Source organism: Empidonax traillii, unplaced genomic scaffold (genome assembly GCF_003031625.1).
Source record: "Empidonax traillii isolate 1590-97213 ecotype Southwest subspecies unplaced genomic scaffold, ASM303162v1 scaffold68:size1967880, whole genome shotgun sequence".
In the NCBI taxonomy this organism is placed as follows: domain Eukaryota; kingdom Metazoa; phylum Chordata; class Aves; order Passeriformes; family Tyrannidae; genus Empidonax; species Empidonax traillii.
Window position 1 is genome coordinate 1,568,422 of NW_020955261.1, and position 17,782 is coordinate 1,586,203.

General features: G+C 37.5%; 1 protein-coding gene across 1 annotated transcript in view; it reads left to right on the plus strand.

Annotated features, from left to right (window-relative positions):
* Positions 1 to 17,782, plus strand: part of CLYBL (citrate lyase beta like) — a 130,202-nt gene that overhangs the window by 95,417 nt on the left and 17,003 nt on the right. Inside the window, exons 3-6 of the mRNA XM_027880365.1 lie at positions 6,420 to 6,608; positions 10,153 to 10,254; positions 11,996 to 12,089; positions 13,484 to 13,651. Coding sequence (XP_027736166.1) covers positions 6,420 to 6,608; positions 10,153 to 10,254; positions 11,996 to 12,089; positions 13,484 to 13,651 — 553 coding nt within the window. The remainder of the gene's footprint in view (positions 1 to 6,419; positions 6,609 to 10,152; positions 10,255 to 11,995; positions 12,090 to 13,483; positions 13,652 to 17,782) is intronic.

A 17,782-nucleotide genomic window follows, 5' to 3' on the forward strand; every position in this document is an offset into this window, starting at 1 on the left:
GGAAGGCTAATTAACACTAATGCTTCTAAAGAATTTTCATTTGTGATGCTAATCTGTCACAAAACCAAAAGTACCCTCAGAAAGCCAGGGAAAAAAAGTAACGAGACTACATCTTGCAGCCAGCTTAAATTAGTGTTATCTTGATTTGTCATAATTGAAAGGTTGTTTACATCTCTTTTGTAAGTGTTTATAAAAGTTGGCAGACAGAAGGATAGCTGCCTACTTACATGAACAAAATTTTCATTTATTGAAGCTGTTGGATATAGTACTGTCATTAAAAACCTCTTGAAATATCTCTGTACACATAAAGTATAATCCTGTCTGTGTTTATGAACACACACATGCACACATACCACACTGTATTATTTTTGCTACTGAGATATTTATACTCAGTCCTCATATTATGTGAATATTTCTATGTGCCAGTTCGTTTTAGCATCCTACTGGCCTCTGTTTAAATTTCTATGAGATATGTGCAAGTCAGGAAAATATCTCGATGACAAGTTGTGAAAATGTCTTGCTGTTGCACTAATATACACATCCTTGGATGCTTAGGCTCGGAAGAAATGTACTGCTTACATAGTTAAGCATCCCTAAAGCTTTACTGGGATTCGTGAACTCTGGTTTCTGGACTGCTGGCTGGGTGGACATTGAGCTCTTGGCCTCTGGTTCTCCACATTCACAGCAGCTCGGGAGAGGCCACCTGATCAGCAAATAGGGAAATTGTCCAACTCTAATGATGTGGGATAGGCCCCCACCTCATATGCCCAGGACCCACATTGTCCATACTGGTAGAGGAAGGGAGAGGCTTGCTAAAGTTACATGACGGAAGGCTGCTCCCAGCTATTCCTAGACAACTTAAGAGATCTTGTCTTTTAAAACTACAGGATATATATTGCTGATAGGTGCACTGATGTGTTCCTAGACATTAAATGAAACATCTAAGAAAATGGGCAAAGAAATTAGGTTTCCTCAGTAGAGCATAATTAAATTGCTGCTTAATTCACAATGCTGATTATCGATGTTTGCGCCATTTTAGTGTTGCTAGACCATGTACTGCATGTAAAGACAATTAGCAGAGCAGACAGAAAAGCAGCAGATGCTAGAGATGCACAGAGTTAGATGAGTCATTATGTCATGGAGAATCTTTTTCAGACAAGCAAAAAGGTTGGTATAAAAAAAATAAAAAAAAAAAAAAAAAAAAAAAAAAAAAAAAAAAAAAAAAGCTTGAATAGACCAAATAATTATTAAAAAAATAATTTAAAGATTTCAGGAAAGAGTAGCAGAAAAATCGATATCTTGCATTACTCTAAAGCATGTGTTTGCCTGAACAGAGGAGAAACACTGACATACATGATGGAGACCCTATTTCCCCTCTTCTTTCCCACTCCTGCCCTTTCTTTCATTTAGGGTTAGTTACATGGTGGGTTTGGTGTGTTCCATGTTGAATCAAAAGAAAATGTGTTCTAAAATTTCCTAAGTCTTTAAAAGCTCATTAACTGATTATCTGCTCAAGGATAACAATAAGAAAATATTTAATAACCGCTTCCTGGAGGCTTTGTGATGTATGCATATTTTACAACAGTTTTTCAGTCTAACAAGGCTAACTAGAAATAAGTATTTGCCATTTCAAAGATTTATTCTCACAAGTACCTGATGCATCTAAGGTAGAAGGCAAGTCTTGTGAGACAAGCACCTCCTGATCTCAGAAATGCTCTGCCCCACAGTTAGAGTTCTCTTTGTTTCCTTAAAAACAAATGTAATTTGTCTTTTCTCTTGCCAGTTTCATTTATGAATTTGAAACTAAATGCAGTATCATTCTATATGGCATCACTTCATTGCTGGAAAATTAGGCATGAAAAAATATCAGGCTTTCCCCCAAAGAAACTGAATTCTGCACAAAAATCACTATGGGTATATAATATATTTATGCACTTCTGCAAAAGCTTATTTGAGAGGCACATTCACAGGGCAGGCACTAATATAAGTGACAAAAAATTCAGCAATATCAAGTCCTATAAACAAACAACTCCAAGGAATTAACATTAACACATAATTGTATGTTTTTACCATGTCAGACCTGTCACAAAAAAAAAAAAATCTTGAATTGTGATTATAGTAATTAATTTTTCCTCTCCCATTTGAAATATGCCAACTTATTATGGCAATGAGGATGATAGATTCTGGCCTGCCATTTTAGCACATCATATAGTTATATTTCCATATGAAGAATTACTACCAAAAGATTTTAAAGGATAAGATCTATACATAAACATATCTTTACATATGAACACCATCTTTATATTAAGACCTGAGGGTCTTTTGAAAAAAAAGGGTGTACGACTAGGCAAAAATGTTAAAGCAAAATGGAGACTTTGTCCTCAAAATCAGGTAGGTCTAGAAATCACAGTGCCGGAAAACTGGTTTGTAGGGTATCATACCAGTTTGAAAAGAAAGAAGAAAATGTAATTTTTCCATCTGCTGTTAATCTGACCATCTTTGCTTCATTTTTGCTGTATTAACAGTATGTCCAGGGTGAGTGGGTGGTTGAGCTTCCAGCTCTGTGGCATTCCTTCTGTTTTGAAGCAGAAATTTCTATGTCTTGACATATAACTTAAAGGAAAAAAACAGGAAATAAAGAAAAGAAGGAAAAATGAAAAGGTACTGATTCAGCTGATAGGAAACGGTTTCTAATACTGTTAACCAAAAGCACCTATTTAGGTGCGCTTATATTGTGTAGTTTTATAAATAAGCCCAAGGGGCTCCTTCTTTAGCACCACCCCCTTCCTCAAGTCTCGCGCTCTGCCTGCCTGATCCCATCCAACAGTAGAGCTGATACCGTACTAATCCCCACAAGTTTGGGACTAATGAACTAACTGCTGGGCTGCCGCCACGGAGCTTAGTCCCAAACTATACTGTACTTCACACTCGATTTATTCTCCAGATGGCGAGACCGCGCAGCCCTGCCGCGAGGGACCACCTCTTCCACTGGAGTGTAAAAGTGGACGGATGTTGTTTTCTTTGCAGATTTGATAATTCAGAGCTAGAAACTCTCGAGGATGGTTAGTTATTAGGTTTAATGGGTGCCAGTCGAGCCAGCAATATGCGTATTCCCAATTTTTATTTCAGTGTTTGTGTGTCTGGGTAGCAGTGGATTTGTTAGCAATGCTGCGTCACCAAAACCTTTATCTTCTCCAGTTGGTGTAGCTGCATGTGATAATGAACATCTTCCTGTGTCCTCCTCAGAGTCAAACAGAAGAGATACTAAAGTAGCCACCCTGAACAACCTTTTTTTTTTTCCCAGTGAGCTTTCCAACACAAGTTGCAAATCTAGTGTCTTTTTATAGTACCACAGTTTACCATGAAACTCTCTGTTGTCTTTCTCTCTAGTTCAGTTAAGAACCCAACTCATGCGGGACCCAATGAGGACACCACCACCCCAAGCTACCTGGGCATGAAATAGTTTACTTAACAATCAAGTTTATTTCTTCCTCAGCTATTCTTTCATGACCAAGTATTATCTGATGTTGTAGTTCTTGTGTGAAGAACAGGGCAAATAACTTCTTTCACCATTCCTTAAAAATTCTCGTTTGCTCATTCTTGTCAGTGTCTGAAAAATGTGCTTATTTCTGCATCTACTTCTGTAAATATATTATTGTGCCAAGGACTACTTATTTCTCTGTTTTATGTTGAAGTAGTTTACCTATCTTAGAATTTTAGGTTTTGCATGAATCCTACCATAAGATTAGCATCTACATTTCCCTGTGTAATGAGGTAGAAAGGGCTCTCCCTTTGCTCCATGGTTTTAGTAGATTTAGTCAGAGGTTTTAGCATATTTTTTTTATTTATCCATGAAATGTTTTATTGCAAACCTGCGTGGAGAGCTGATACACCCCACTAACATCAGTGGGATTTTCTCCATTGTAGGAAGGGTCGGCACTGAGTCAGCCCTATCATAAGCTCTGGCTTTGGTAACCAGGTGCCCTCAGTTTGTTTCACAATTAAAAACATAAATTGAATCTTGATGTGGAAACTGCAGTGAATAGTATTATATCATGGATGGGTAATGTTTCCATTCCTGGGGTATCTAGGCAGACAGATCTAAAACGTAGCGGTTCTAAGAAAATGCATCAATTTTCAACCCAACAGATGGCATGGGTGTGTTAACTAACATAGCAACATATTTTCTATTAAAATATGGGAAAAAAAAACAACAACCCCCTCCCCATGTTTGTTGGTTGGTATAAATTCAGTGAAGTTGTTGGTTATTTTTGGGATATGTACCAGAGGGCTGCACATTTAGTTTATGTAAATTGATAACAGCAACAGCCTGTTAATAAGTGTTTTGTATGGAAATATACCTAGAAAGACACGATCTGTCTTTTTTGGGAAGGGAGTTTGCAGACTGAGGAGAAAAAGAGATATGAGATGGTCTATTACTCATTATTATATTCTGGAAAAAAAAAAAAAAAAAAACAACAAATTAGGCTGTAAGTTTGCTAGAGATGCGCCTCCATTTGGAATTGGATGCTGCCTTAGTGGATACTTTGGAGAGATCTTTCTTTTGCAAATTGGATTGGTGTGTGCTGAAACAGTGATAATCTGACTTTAATTAAAAGCATAAATTGGTTTGGAGTGTGTTTTTAAGCTACCCTTCTGCATCATATCCAGAAGCTTTCAGCCCAGCCCTAGACACCCATTACTGCTGGTTGGAGAAGGAAAACATAGGGGATTTGTATTACCCAGTATTAGCATCATATGGTTCGGTTTACCTAATTTGGAAGAGTCATTTTAGACAGCTATGCGCCAGAGCTGTCTTCCAGCTGGACATGTTTGTACTAAACTGCATACATCTTTATGTGGCTTTCCTAATGGCCCCAGACAGAGTCCATTCACAGCAGTTCAAATGTTCTGGGTTGCATTTTCCAAAGATTACCTCTGAACGTGCCCCTTGATCGCAACACAGGGATACATACATGGGCTCCTTGTTCCCGTCTGTCCGATTAACGGGCATATGCTCCCAACCTTGGGAGAAGCACGGTTAGTAGCCCCAAGCTGAAGGCTGTTCACTTCAGATTTCATTAACTTTCTGCTTCATTATTCCTTCCTTTTAACCAGTTAGAGCCATCAATTGCTTTGCTCTAAACTTACCCTAATTATCAGGGGTCCCAGCCCTGTAAATCAGTACACTGCAGAGCTGTCTTAAACTGGCCTAGGAGACCCTGTTCTCATCGGGCCTGACAACTGTAAGCTACTGTTCCCTCACACTGTTTAACTCAGACCACATTGGGAAACCACCTCTGCCCCTCTCACCGGCAGAGATTTGCATCCGTCTGGTTTAAATCTACTGTCATGTGCCCTCTTGCTGATTGGTATTAGCCTGGATATTAACTTTGATGATTTTTTTTATTTATTTATTTTTTCCCCTTGAGTTTGCCTGTTTTCTTGAAAAGCATCTCTATTCAGCGACTGCATATTGTTAAAGTCATTACTGAACCCCCATGAGTCAGGAGCTTTAAAGTTTTATTAGCCCCATAAAAACTCTTCACAAATGAAATGACTTTTGATAAGTGTGCATTCTGACAATGCGAATTTGTTAGGGGCTGTTGGTGAGTGGAAGGAATTTGGGGTTGAAACTGCAGTTGGCAGGAAGAAAGGAGCCCAGCACCCTCCTTCCAACCCCTACCCCCTTCTCCAGGCTAAGAAATTCACTTCATTTCAGAAAAGCATGCAACTATTCTTCATGCAAATCAGCTATTAAACAGATTTGTAAATCTGCATTTACAAAAATAGCAAGCTACCACAGGAAGCGTGTGTTTTTGGAGATTTTATTTTTTGTCAGCAGAATATCTTTTTATGTGGCTTAAGAAAAATCTCCAAGTTATTTCAGCATTGTTCTCATATGCAAGTTGTGAACTCTACTACTGGCTTTAATATACTTCGAATACAAGCAGAAAAGGAAAACCAAAGAAGTATATGTACAACTGTACTTATTGATGTCCAGGCACTATGGAGACAAATTACAAAAATTAGTTGTTTTATGCAGATTTAATAACGTGCCATTTTTTGAGACAGCAGATAGTGCAACACATTTTCTTAATGTAAAGATTTGTGTTTGCTAGATGTGTTCAGCAACAGCAGACACAAAAGTCTTGTTTTGTACAAGTGGTAGAAATCCTAAGCATTTAATTTACCAGTTATGAAGAAACAGTAAAGTGGAAGGTAAAATTGCAAGGTGCTGGTGATGAATGCTTCAATTGAACTCCAAGAGTGACAGACATTTGGGAGACACCAATATACTGGCTGTCCAGATTTTTCCCTATGTATTTCAACAAGTTTTCTTCTCGGTGACTTTTCCTGTCAATAGAAAAATATGCTTTATTTTTCTTTTCTTGTACCTCTACACTCATATATTCTAGAGAGAAGCAAGACTGGCCATTGTGAAAACCCTTGAAGAGTTTGACTTTGGCCGTGCTGAAAAATGTGTCAGGATAAACTCTGTGTCCAGTGGCCTTGCAGAAGAAGATCTAGAGGTGCTTTTGCAGTCTAAGACCCTTCCTTCAAGTATGATGCTGCCAAAGGTTGAAAATGCTGAAGAAATAAGATGGGTGAGTACCAACAACACAGTAGCTTTTGACTGAAGCTCTTGGGTCAAGTTCACACAGGCACAGAGATGAATGACTGTAAGTTAAGAGGAAGGCTGCAAATACCATATAGTGTTGTTGTTTGGCTAAGCTAATTGGGAAATGCATCCACTTCAATGTGTGTGTGATGTGATGTGCTGTGCTGTATAAAAAGCATACATGGACCACGTTGCATTTATAAAGAAAACCAGACATTTTTCTCCCACAGTCAACAAAGAACCAATATTGCTGTCAGAGTGTATTATCAAAAATAGAAGAGTAAGTGCCTGATGCTTCTCTAACTATTCTAACAAGGAAAATTAGTGGCTGTCCATGAGCCTTAGTTACGTGCACTGGAAGCAAGAGATGGGAAACCATGTTAGCGACATATGAAAAAATTGGTTGGGGGGAAGGTCACTCCTTGGGGCAACTGGAGGAACAAACAGGAAGCTTTTAACTAGTGTTTTTAATTAGCACAGATATTATTTCCTGAACAGTTCTCTATTTCTTCCTTTTTAATTGCTGACAGGTGTGTTTGTTTCACAACTGACTTTTCAGCCAATAAAAATCTGAAATATAAACGGTTGGCATGTCAAATTACTTAAGAAAACTTTGAAATAGGCCTAATTATGCTATAATTGTTTTAATTGTCAAAAAAAGAGGGACACTTGTTTAGATATACCATTATTCCTGTAGCATCACAGTAAAGGAATAATGCTTAATTATTCACTTTATATTTTTGCAAGCCACTAGCCAAGCAACTAGCACGCGTGCAAGCTGTGATGAAAGGCAGGCAGATGTATTAGGATCTATTTTAATCTCAGCATCTAACCTTGATCAAACCATGGAGATCAGGCCTGAACGTACAGCTGAGCACAGCCCGATATGCTGGGGGTGTGACAAGCCCCGTCCGTTCTGTGGTGCTGCCCCTTTGGCCTCTGCTGCTTGCGATGGAAGGCACACCATCCCCTTCCACCAACATTTAATTAAATTAACCAGAGTATACCTCTCAGGGTTTACAGCCGTGTAAGTGTTAGACGTAACTTGCCAGTAATGAATATTCATGATACCAAAATGGCAGAGCCCTTGCTGCCACCAAGTAGGTTTTGCAGGGAGGTGGGATACCGGGGCTCTTCGTCCCCTCATCCTCTTCCACTTCCCCTCTCACTAACTTTTATTTCCATCATGGAAAATAAGCCAATCCCAGCAGCTTCTGCCTCATTGTCCTCCTTTTGCTTCCCTCTCCCTTTGCCCAACCTTTGCACACAAAGAACACACTCTGCTGAACGCCACTGCCTTCTTTTCCCAATCCACCCAAAACTCACTCCGGCGTGATTTTTCAGTCTCCCAGAAGCTGTTTCTTTCCCCCCACCCGCTCCCCTCCCTTAATTTTTATTTATGTGCAGCAGAAAACCTGGAGGCTGATGCACAACTAAAAGATGGGCTTACTTGTTTTCTTTTGTGTGAGAATCTCTTGCTTTCCTTTTGTCCCTAGTGTGGGTACTTGTTTGACTGGCATGGCTTATTGGACTATAACAAGCGTAACTCTCCCTCCTTTGTGGCAGGACAATTCTCCCACAAATCCCGACCAGTGTGCATTCTTCCCGACACACTATTGGGTGTGCACTGGAATTGAAAGAATTGCTGAGGCCTTGCTACTTCATCCCCTCCCCAAGCTTTGTGGGTTTTTTTTTTCCTCCGCCTTCTTTTTTTTTTTTTCCCCTTTCTCCCTGAAATGAACACTTTACCAGGCCGGAAACATTTAATCGTCTCCTTTTGAAAAAAAAAAAAAAATTAATTGAAACTTCTCCACTCGTTACCTTTTGTATTGGTGCTTATTGCAAATCTTTTACAAGGGAGAGGAAGGGAGGCAATATTTAATTAAATGTGCTTTTTTTCTTTTTTTTTGCTTTACCTTCAAAACAAAAGATAGCAAAAATCCCAGGAGCATGACTTTTAAAATACTGTAAAATAAAACAAACCCTAACTTGCACCGAAAATATAAATACAGTAGCACTTTACACTTTTTTCTCTTAAAAAAAAAAAAAAAAACAAAAACAGATAAGAATATATGATGATAAAATTTTATTACCTCATTTTTTGCATTTGCCTGGGTGAACTTTACTGTTTTCTGTCACTGTAGTACCTGCTGTACTGTACACAGAGTGAATTGCACTGGTTTTTTTTTAGTCGCCTTTCACATTTTTGAGTGGAATTCTCTTGTCCAAAGAAAAGTTACAGAGAGGGCCAGAGTGACGATGAAAGCAGGAATGGGAAGGGCAGAATTCTTCATGGAAGAAAGCTGTGATTTATTTTGGCCTAATTGTAAAGTTACTGCAAATCTCTGGAAAGCTTTTTTTTTCTCAAGATCTGGGTGATTAGATTTTTCCTTCTTTTGGGGAGGGGTGGTGGGGGGAAGCTAAAAGGGGAAATAACACCTCTAATCCAGCTTCTGGTAAATAGGCTGCCAGCTTTTAAAATGAGTTTCCTTTCTATTAGTCAGAATATTATGCTAAGCCTTAAGCATTAGTTTTTTATGTTGCCATAGCAGCCTTATTCCTGCAGGGTTGTGACCTGCGATGATTACAGTACAAAGCTTATAGGGTCTTGAAACCCCCTTTGAAGATGAAAAGTCTTTGATGGTTTATATTTATGCAAATCTCTTAGATATGATTTACCCAACTGAGACTGAATGGAGAGATGATTAAAATTCCCTTTCCTTTGATATCCATTAATAGTCGAATATTCCTTAAATTTAAAATATATGCATGTTATTTCTGTCTTTATTTACTAACATTTTTGCAGTACCTGCAATATGTTTATCTCAACATAAATTACGTGATCTGGACAGATATAATAGATTTACAATATAGGGCTGAAGGTTTTTTCCTCCTTTTTTTTTTTTTTTTTTTTCCTATTGAAAGGGGAAAAATCTGTGCAAGAGCTTTTGTATGTTTCCAGATGATAGATTTTGGAATTTGGGCTACCCCACTGGCAGCTCAGAGCTAGCTGTGAACTGGTCTCATGGAAAAAATTGGCAAGCTTTGGTCTTCAAAGAATTAAACTTCCTTTTTAAGGCCTTCCTAGGTAAGCTAAAAAATTATGAAGAAAAGCCTATTGAACAAAAGGGTAACGGTGCCGTAATGAATAATACGGATGCCACTTAGAAGGCTGGGGAGTGCTTCCAGTGATGGCAGTGCTGGACCTGAAACAAAACCGGACCTCAGGTACAGCAGCACTTCATTGTTTTCCAGGGCCCGCGGATTTGCATTGCACTAAGCCAGGGTGAGAGGTGCTAAGCCTAGTTGTTTGTTTTTTCTTTTTTCCTTGCAAACCAACCTCCAAATGTATGGGAATGCTGCGGTTTCAAATCGCAGGCCTTGTTAAAAACTGCTTTAATTTTTTTTAATTATCAGGTTTTGGGGTGGGGAGAGGTGTTTGTTATAGTCAGGTGAATATTTAACATGTTATATATACAAGTAGACTGTTCTTTTTTTCCTCTCTGATAGCTCATTCTGTCTAGTTTTAGTTTTCAGACAAATTCTTACATCACCTAAAAGGCCGAACACTTGTAGAGCCAATGAATTTTATCCCCTTTGTGGAAACTGCAATGGGCTTGCTCAATTTTAAGGTAAGCAAGTCTTGAAGTGTTCATATTTTGCCACCTCAGCAAACTAGGATAAGCAGAATAGAGGTTAAAAAATACTAAACATATTGTTCAATCCCCAGAACATTTGCACATTAAACTCTGATTGTTTGTACTGGAAAGTCCTTCATAAATTCAAAATATTCCAGTGACAGGACAGTTCCAGACAATCCATGCCAAATAACAAAATGTCTCTGCATTCCTGTTACTGTTTTGAACGCACTTGGAGTGGAAACAGGCTTCTCCAAAGATTTGGAATACTCAGTGTTGCAGTACACTTGGCTATTTAGTAGCTGTCAGGCTCAACTTTTGTATAACATTCAATTAGATAAAAGAGTTAATCGTCCTTTCACTATTGCTAAACTTGCATCTTTATAATGGTTTCTACTGGTAACATTACAACCAAATTCCATGTTACAGTTTCTTCATGCATATGATGAAGTGTTTAATCCTAAGATTTGAAGTTTAATTAACTTTGAAAATATCTGAAGAACATGATAATTTTTAGAGTAATTTATAAATTTCATTTTAATATAAATCACTCCCCTACCCTTACTATTGAGTCCAGATTTTTCAGAAAGGCAAAGCAGCGTGGTAATGAAAACGGAAGACCTTGTGCATGCACAAGAAACTCTGTGTTCCCCTCCCAAGCTCTAAGGGAAAAGTTTCAGACCAGCTGAGGACACACAGATCAGAAGTACCTCCAGAAGTACCGGCAGGCCTCACAGGCAACCTGCTCATTTGATACAACCACTTATCGTACAGCACACACCAACCTATCTGGGAGCATAATAAAGCAGTAACCAAACGGACACGCTCCTGTCCAGTGTACAAACGAAGAATTAAACCATATTTTAAACCCTCTGAGGTTTTTCTTCACCTACAGTATTTCAAAGTGGAGGTTTAATATTGCAGTTCCTGATGTTGGCAGGAGAGTTGCCTTTTAAAGCACTCTGATAAAGAATATTTTTGTGTCCCACTAACTGCCGTAGAAGAACTGTAGCATTGGTAGAGCTGCTAATGACATCTGTCTCTCTCCAAGTACCTTAGCCTTAAAAAATACTTATACTATCCAAACATTGATATAAAATAGCACTGATACTCTCTTCTTAGAGTAAAATTTTTCTTACTTTTATTTTAATGCTTTTCTGCAGAACTTGTTGCATTTTTAACTTCCTTAGCTAATTATTAGTTTTATGTAGCAGAAGACTTCAAATTGGCAATCCTATAAGAAATCCTTATATCCTGTAAAGAATCTACAATAATTCTAAACCATTCATATTATTTATTTCATAAAAGAGATTCTGATCTTTAATTATGTTTGTCATACAGATATATTGCATCTCAAACTAATCAAATTTAATACTTTTTTGCTTGCTTTCAAGCAGTAATTCCCAAATGTTTTGTTTCGTATTGTTACATAGATATCTGAAGTAGTGATCACAGTAATACCCAGGGCATTATGTTAACTAGAAGGTGGGGAACCTGCTATGTTGTCCTGTATTTACACAGCCTAGGGACAGAGGTGCTAAGGGAAAGAAAAATACTTTTTTTCTTTTGCTGAGTCATTTTAAAACACTGTGCATAGTCAAGCACCAACCACAGCTTTGCTTAATAGGACCAAATTTTGCTGAAGTATTTTGGTAACACTGAGTTGCTGTGATATCCTCTGTAGTTTCTGCAGCCTGCATTTCTGTAGAAATTAATACTCTGTTCTCATCTGAAGGCTGTCTGTGAAGAAGCTCTGAAAAAAGGATCCCAGGTTGGCTTTCATTTGGACGCAGTCGTCTTTGGAGGAGAGGATTTCCGTGCCAGCATAGGTTGTTACTTATTTCTTTATTATGAATGTTTATGTATGGCATTTGCATTGGAGAAGCCTGTGGCATTTCCAACAGCAACAATGACAACACTTGATTCTGCATTTTATGTTTTCACTTTTCTCATTAATTTTTTTCAATGCAGAATGCATCACTGGCAAATTAAAACATGTAAAACATGGTCCCTGGATTTTACAAGGCGTTGACACTTCCTTGTGCTTCTTGCCATTCAGCACCAAAAATTAATGAGAAAAAAAACCTGTTGAGTCACTGAAATAATTTTAAAATATTCTATAAATACGCAATATGCACATGCTTTTTAGAACTACATTTGAAAGTCCTAAAATTCTTGTGTCTGCTTCATCACTTCCTCATAGACAACTGTCATTCAGGCTTTTGACATCATGCACACTCTCCTGCTACATTTTGCTTTCATAAATTTACTTTAAATGTGTCACATGTCATTACAGCCACATATTCACAGGAAAGCACTATTAGCCTTCCTAAAACATAAAAAGTGCTTCACCATTGCTTTTATAAGAAGCCACTTAGCTTCTGATTCAGTTTAAAGATAAAATATAAAAGCACAGAGCTATCAACCTCTAAATTAAAAATAAGTATGTTACTGTAAAAATTAGCATTGCTTTATAAAATATTCCTTACAAACTGGAAATCTGTGTCTAAATATGACATTATTATTATTTTGTTATTAATTTTTTACCACCAGTCCTCACATAAGCACGTTGATTAACTGGTGCCCTGTGAGCACATGAAGTCTCATGAATACTTTTGCTTCTTCTCAAAAGTCATCTACCATCATTTTTTCATTCAAATACTAAAGCTTAAATATTCAGCTTAGGACATCAGTTGTGACAAGAATCAGAAAGAAGGAAAGTGCAATTCTATTCTCAGTGTGAATTTTTTAACCATTTAGTTGGACTCAGTATATCAATTTTTGTAGAGCTTCTCTTGCTGTAATGCTTCTCACTGTACATGCAGTAAATACTAAAATCAAATAATTGCTTCATTTTATTTCCAAGTCAGCAGTCCTCAGCAGACAAAGCTTACACTGAATTCAGTCTTACAACTTCTAATTTAAACCAAATCAAAATCTGAGTTTATGAGCTAGTGTTTAAAAGAGAGGGCTTTTTTTTTTTTTTTTGCTAAAGTAGCGGGTTTTTTCCTCAAAACAGTATCATTGCAGCTATATAGCCTTACACCCCTCTTCTGTTTTCTAAATTAATTAAACACCATCTCAAACTTTCCTTTTTTTTTTTTTTTTTCAACAGGAAATATTTAAAGCCGGTTTAAAAGACTCTTGTCATCATAAAAGACTCTTGTCAAAGGTTTGAAAGACTCTTGTCATAAAAGACTCTTTGGTTTCATTATTTTCGTAGGTGCAACAAGCAGTAAGGAAACCCATGATATTCTATATGCCAGGCAAAAAATAATAGTCACAGCAAAGGCATTTGGCCTTCAAGCAATAGACCTTGTTTACATCGATTTCCACGATGAAGATGGGCTCCGCAGGCAATCAAGAGAAGGTGCCTCAATGGGATTCACCGGTATGACTTTCTGCCAATGTCTCGAAATAATGCATATCTTCTGCATTTTAAACATATTGCTGCATTTACTGTAACTTAGACAAATAACTTGATTTTTAATTTCAGGTCATTTATGGAAAAACTCATTATACCAAGCTCTTCTATGTTTATTAACATCTTAAAAATTGCAGCTGGAAATTTTGCCTAAAAAGTCACAGGCTGCTTTCTAAAACCACATCCCATGAAGCGTGTGACTCGTTTTGAAGAGAAGTTGGGGTAGAGGCTGTGCAGTGATTCATCCCATCACAGAGCACGGGAAAGGTGATACTGTACTCTGCAATGGCCACTCAACAGCTGTAGCTTTTTCTCTTTGTTTTAACAACAGCAGTTGCTAAAAGATACTTTTTAGGCAAAGGAGGGGAGAAGCCAATCTCGTATGCTAACTGTTAGGAGAAAGTTATTTTCTTATTATTTTCTTTGATTTGTTTCTCATCTCCTGGCTCCCCTGCCAGTAAGTGCTGGTGACACCTATGGGTATTGGCAGAGAGCAAGAGCAGCAGGCTCCTTCCCCCTGAGTCCTGTAATGCGGCCTGTTACACTGTGATTGGTGTACCAGGTCACTCGGTCACCCTGTTGGGACAGTGCAGTCACCAAAGTTTGGGGTTCTGCCATAGAAAACAGCCATTTGACACGTGCATTAGAGAATTGTAATACATAGGACGAACATTTCATTATTCTTTCTCTAAACATCACTCAGGGTATACATACACTACTAGTACATCCCTTGGGTTTTTGTTACCAAAAGCAAGGGTCCTGGCAACGCCACCTAGCAAACTCTGGTTTTACAGTTAGCTTTACATGATATCTTAAAGCACTAAGTGAAAAAAGCAAGTGTTATTTTAAGTGATTTTGGCTTCCAAAGAAAAAGAATAGCGATCGATGCTCTTCAGCACAAACTCTGCTTTACTGTCTGATGAGCTTCGACATTTGCAAAACCAAATATTGTTTCAGAGGTGAAATGGCTAGCTCCTCACAGCTACATTATCCATGGCCATGTGGACTTCCACTCATCTGCCTCTGAAGCTGGAAAAATAATAGAGCTGCTGAATGGTAGCACCTGCTGACGGCTACCTAGTCTCAAGCAATATTTCCTAGCTTAAGGAAAGGTTTGATTTTTGAAAAAAAATAAGCATCTGAACCTCCTGTTGACAGAAGATGGAGCTGCAGATGCCTAGCACCTTTGAGAGCACTCTTTCTGAATGCTTAATGTGCATTTAAATACTTAACTCAGGCTGCCAATTTCGGAAATTTAGAAATGCTCAGCATAACCAGTGTTGATGGTGGTTTGGACTCCACAGACTTTATGGTGGAAGTTGTCTGACATTGTCTGACAGAGTCCAGACAGGAGACAAACAAAAAGGTCACATGTGGCAATTTAGAGTGTATAGTGACTTTCTAACTTGGCCACACTAGATGTGTCTTGCCTTTCCATACATGGAGTAAAGGTCTGTAAAAGGCATAGACTTCATAAAGGTGAACTCACAGCTCCCGCTCTTTGCCTCCTGCCTTTCCGCAGGGAAAAAACATGTTTCCAAAATCCAGCAAACAACCTGACCAGTCCAACCATAATTAGAGACAGGCAATACTGACTTTTCTGATGGGGGGGGGGGCAAAAAATTAAAAATCTGTTTAAGCTAAAACAAAACAGCATTTTTCATTTTATTTTGTAACAAAAAAAAAAAAAAATTTAGATCGATCTAAAATGTTTCACTTGTTCTTTGTTTCTTTTTTTTTCCAGTCTATCTAATGCTTTTATAATCTTTCCTTCTTGTTTTAATTAAAATAAAATGTAATTTCAAAACTGAAAGCAAATTTTTTTCCCAAACCTATGTAAATGAAACATTTTAACATTTCCAATTTCATTCATCACAGAAAATTACAAATGGGTCTTAGCTTAATCCATGACCTTGTATACAGCAGAAGTATGTACATCGTATTTGTCACTGACAGTCCTCTGATAATGTGAGAGTAAAGTGCTGAAATGTTGCGTTAATAACAAGTCCAAAACATGCAATTCTTCTAATTTTTAAATATATAAGGTTCCTTCTTGCTACTTTTTCACAAAGAATCAGATGACCTGAGGCTTCCAAACTGCTCTCTTAGCTGGAGAACACTCATTTATTTGTATGCAAAGGGCTGAATTCACTACCCTCAGAAGCAATGTAAATCCAAAATATTTACTAAAGGTATGTGTCCTTAGATATCCCCATATTACACCAGTAGAATTTACCTTAGTGTAATCAAATACGCTCACTCGAGATTAAACAAGTGAAATAATATAACAAAGAATTTACCAGCTATGTAATTACTGTTGTGAACCTCACTGCTTATTCTAACCAAGTTTTCTTTTCCAGTTATCTTAAAAGCAGCCTGGCTTTCCTTCAGTGAGTGTGTTAACATGAAAACAAATGTTTTCAAATTTAGCCAAATCAATAGCCCTTTCATATGTATATTTATATATATTTATTTATATACATATACAGCCATAAACACACACCAAGATGTTTTACAATACCAGTACCTGTGGACTTTTAAAACAGTGTGTCGCCTATATAAATAGGCGTAGGTTTTAGAAATGTCTATGCAAAAAATTAGGTAAACCTTGCCATACGTTTTAACAGATGACTTAGTTATTGTAGAAAGTCCTGTGCTACATGCTGAGAAGCCAGATATAAACACGAAACAGTATAGGTTTCCTCTCTTTTGCAGTCCTTTGTAGAAGACTAAAATGACACCATCATAGAGTTACCTAAAAGACTTGACAGGTATTGATTTAAAGCACGATATATCAAGTGGTACTGTAAAAAGGATTTCATGGTCATAAATTTTAATGTCTTCCAATTTTGCACTCTCTCAGTAACTTGTCAATAACAACAATTCTGTTTAAAATATTTGCTTCGTTCCTGCATGGCATTGTGTCTCTTATACAGTTATTTGGATATGTAGCCTGTGACAAAAATCAACCAAGTGCTATAAATCAATTAAGTCAGATTATATTCTCTGTAAATTGTTCAGTAGTGTTTTGATGATAAAATGCACAGATTACTGCTACAGGCATTTTTATAAAAGCAAATATTTTTACAGAAATGTTTTTTACACTTTTAAAAATCCTGTATGTGTATTTTTCATTTTGTTATAATTATAGACTGACTTTAAATATAATTTAAAATATACTCAATATTTTTCCCCGAAAGTTAAGCTCCTTAAGATTTTTCAAGAATTGTTGGTACACACTTCAATTTTAGAATTAGTAGTTTAGCTAGGGAGAATTTCTGATATTGCAAATAAGGAACATCATTATCTTATTAATGGTGGCATTTTATTTTATTAAATTGACTAAAAACCTTTGAGTAGACGTAAAAAAGATTATCTTATAAAAAATTCTCCGTGTAATTTCTTTCAAAAAAATACAGTTCTTACAGGGTTTTAAGCTTTTACCTATTCTTAAACTATTTTTAAAATAGTTATGAAATTGAAATTTCAAACTGAGTATTTTTATGCCTGTAAAACCATAAATTAAACGTTGTTTAATAGGAAATAAAATTGAGCCACTTAAGGTTTTTAGCAAAGGAACACAGTACCACTGAAAGACTACTATTTCTTTGCTCATTTAATTAAGTAGATTTACTTTGTACTCCAGGTTATCACCCAGATGCACTGTAGTCTGATAAAAGTAATCCCAGGGTTTTTTTGCGGTGGTTATTTCATTGAAAAATAGGTTTATTTCTGCGGCCACGCATGAGGCTTCTCAGATCAAGTGATGGGCCGATTCCTAACGAGCTCAATGTCACTGAGAATGCGGGAGCAGACCCCCTCGCGCAGGAAACCTCCTTAGGTCCTGACACTCCAAAACTTTTCCTTGCGTGCAAGTCTCGCTCCCGCGAGAGGCTGCAGCGGGCGGCAGGACGGCAGGGCTGTGGGACCCTCGATCTGCAGGGGACTGCTCACTTGCTGGCAGGCTTGCGGGATCAGGCTCATCCCTCTAACTAGTTTTGTTATCTGGCACCGAGGAGAGCCATTAATTCCACGGGAAACTGGGAATTACGGTAGCCTCTCTTTATTAAAATACTTTGAAAGCAAACTGCAGAAATC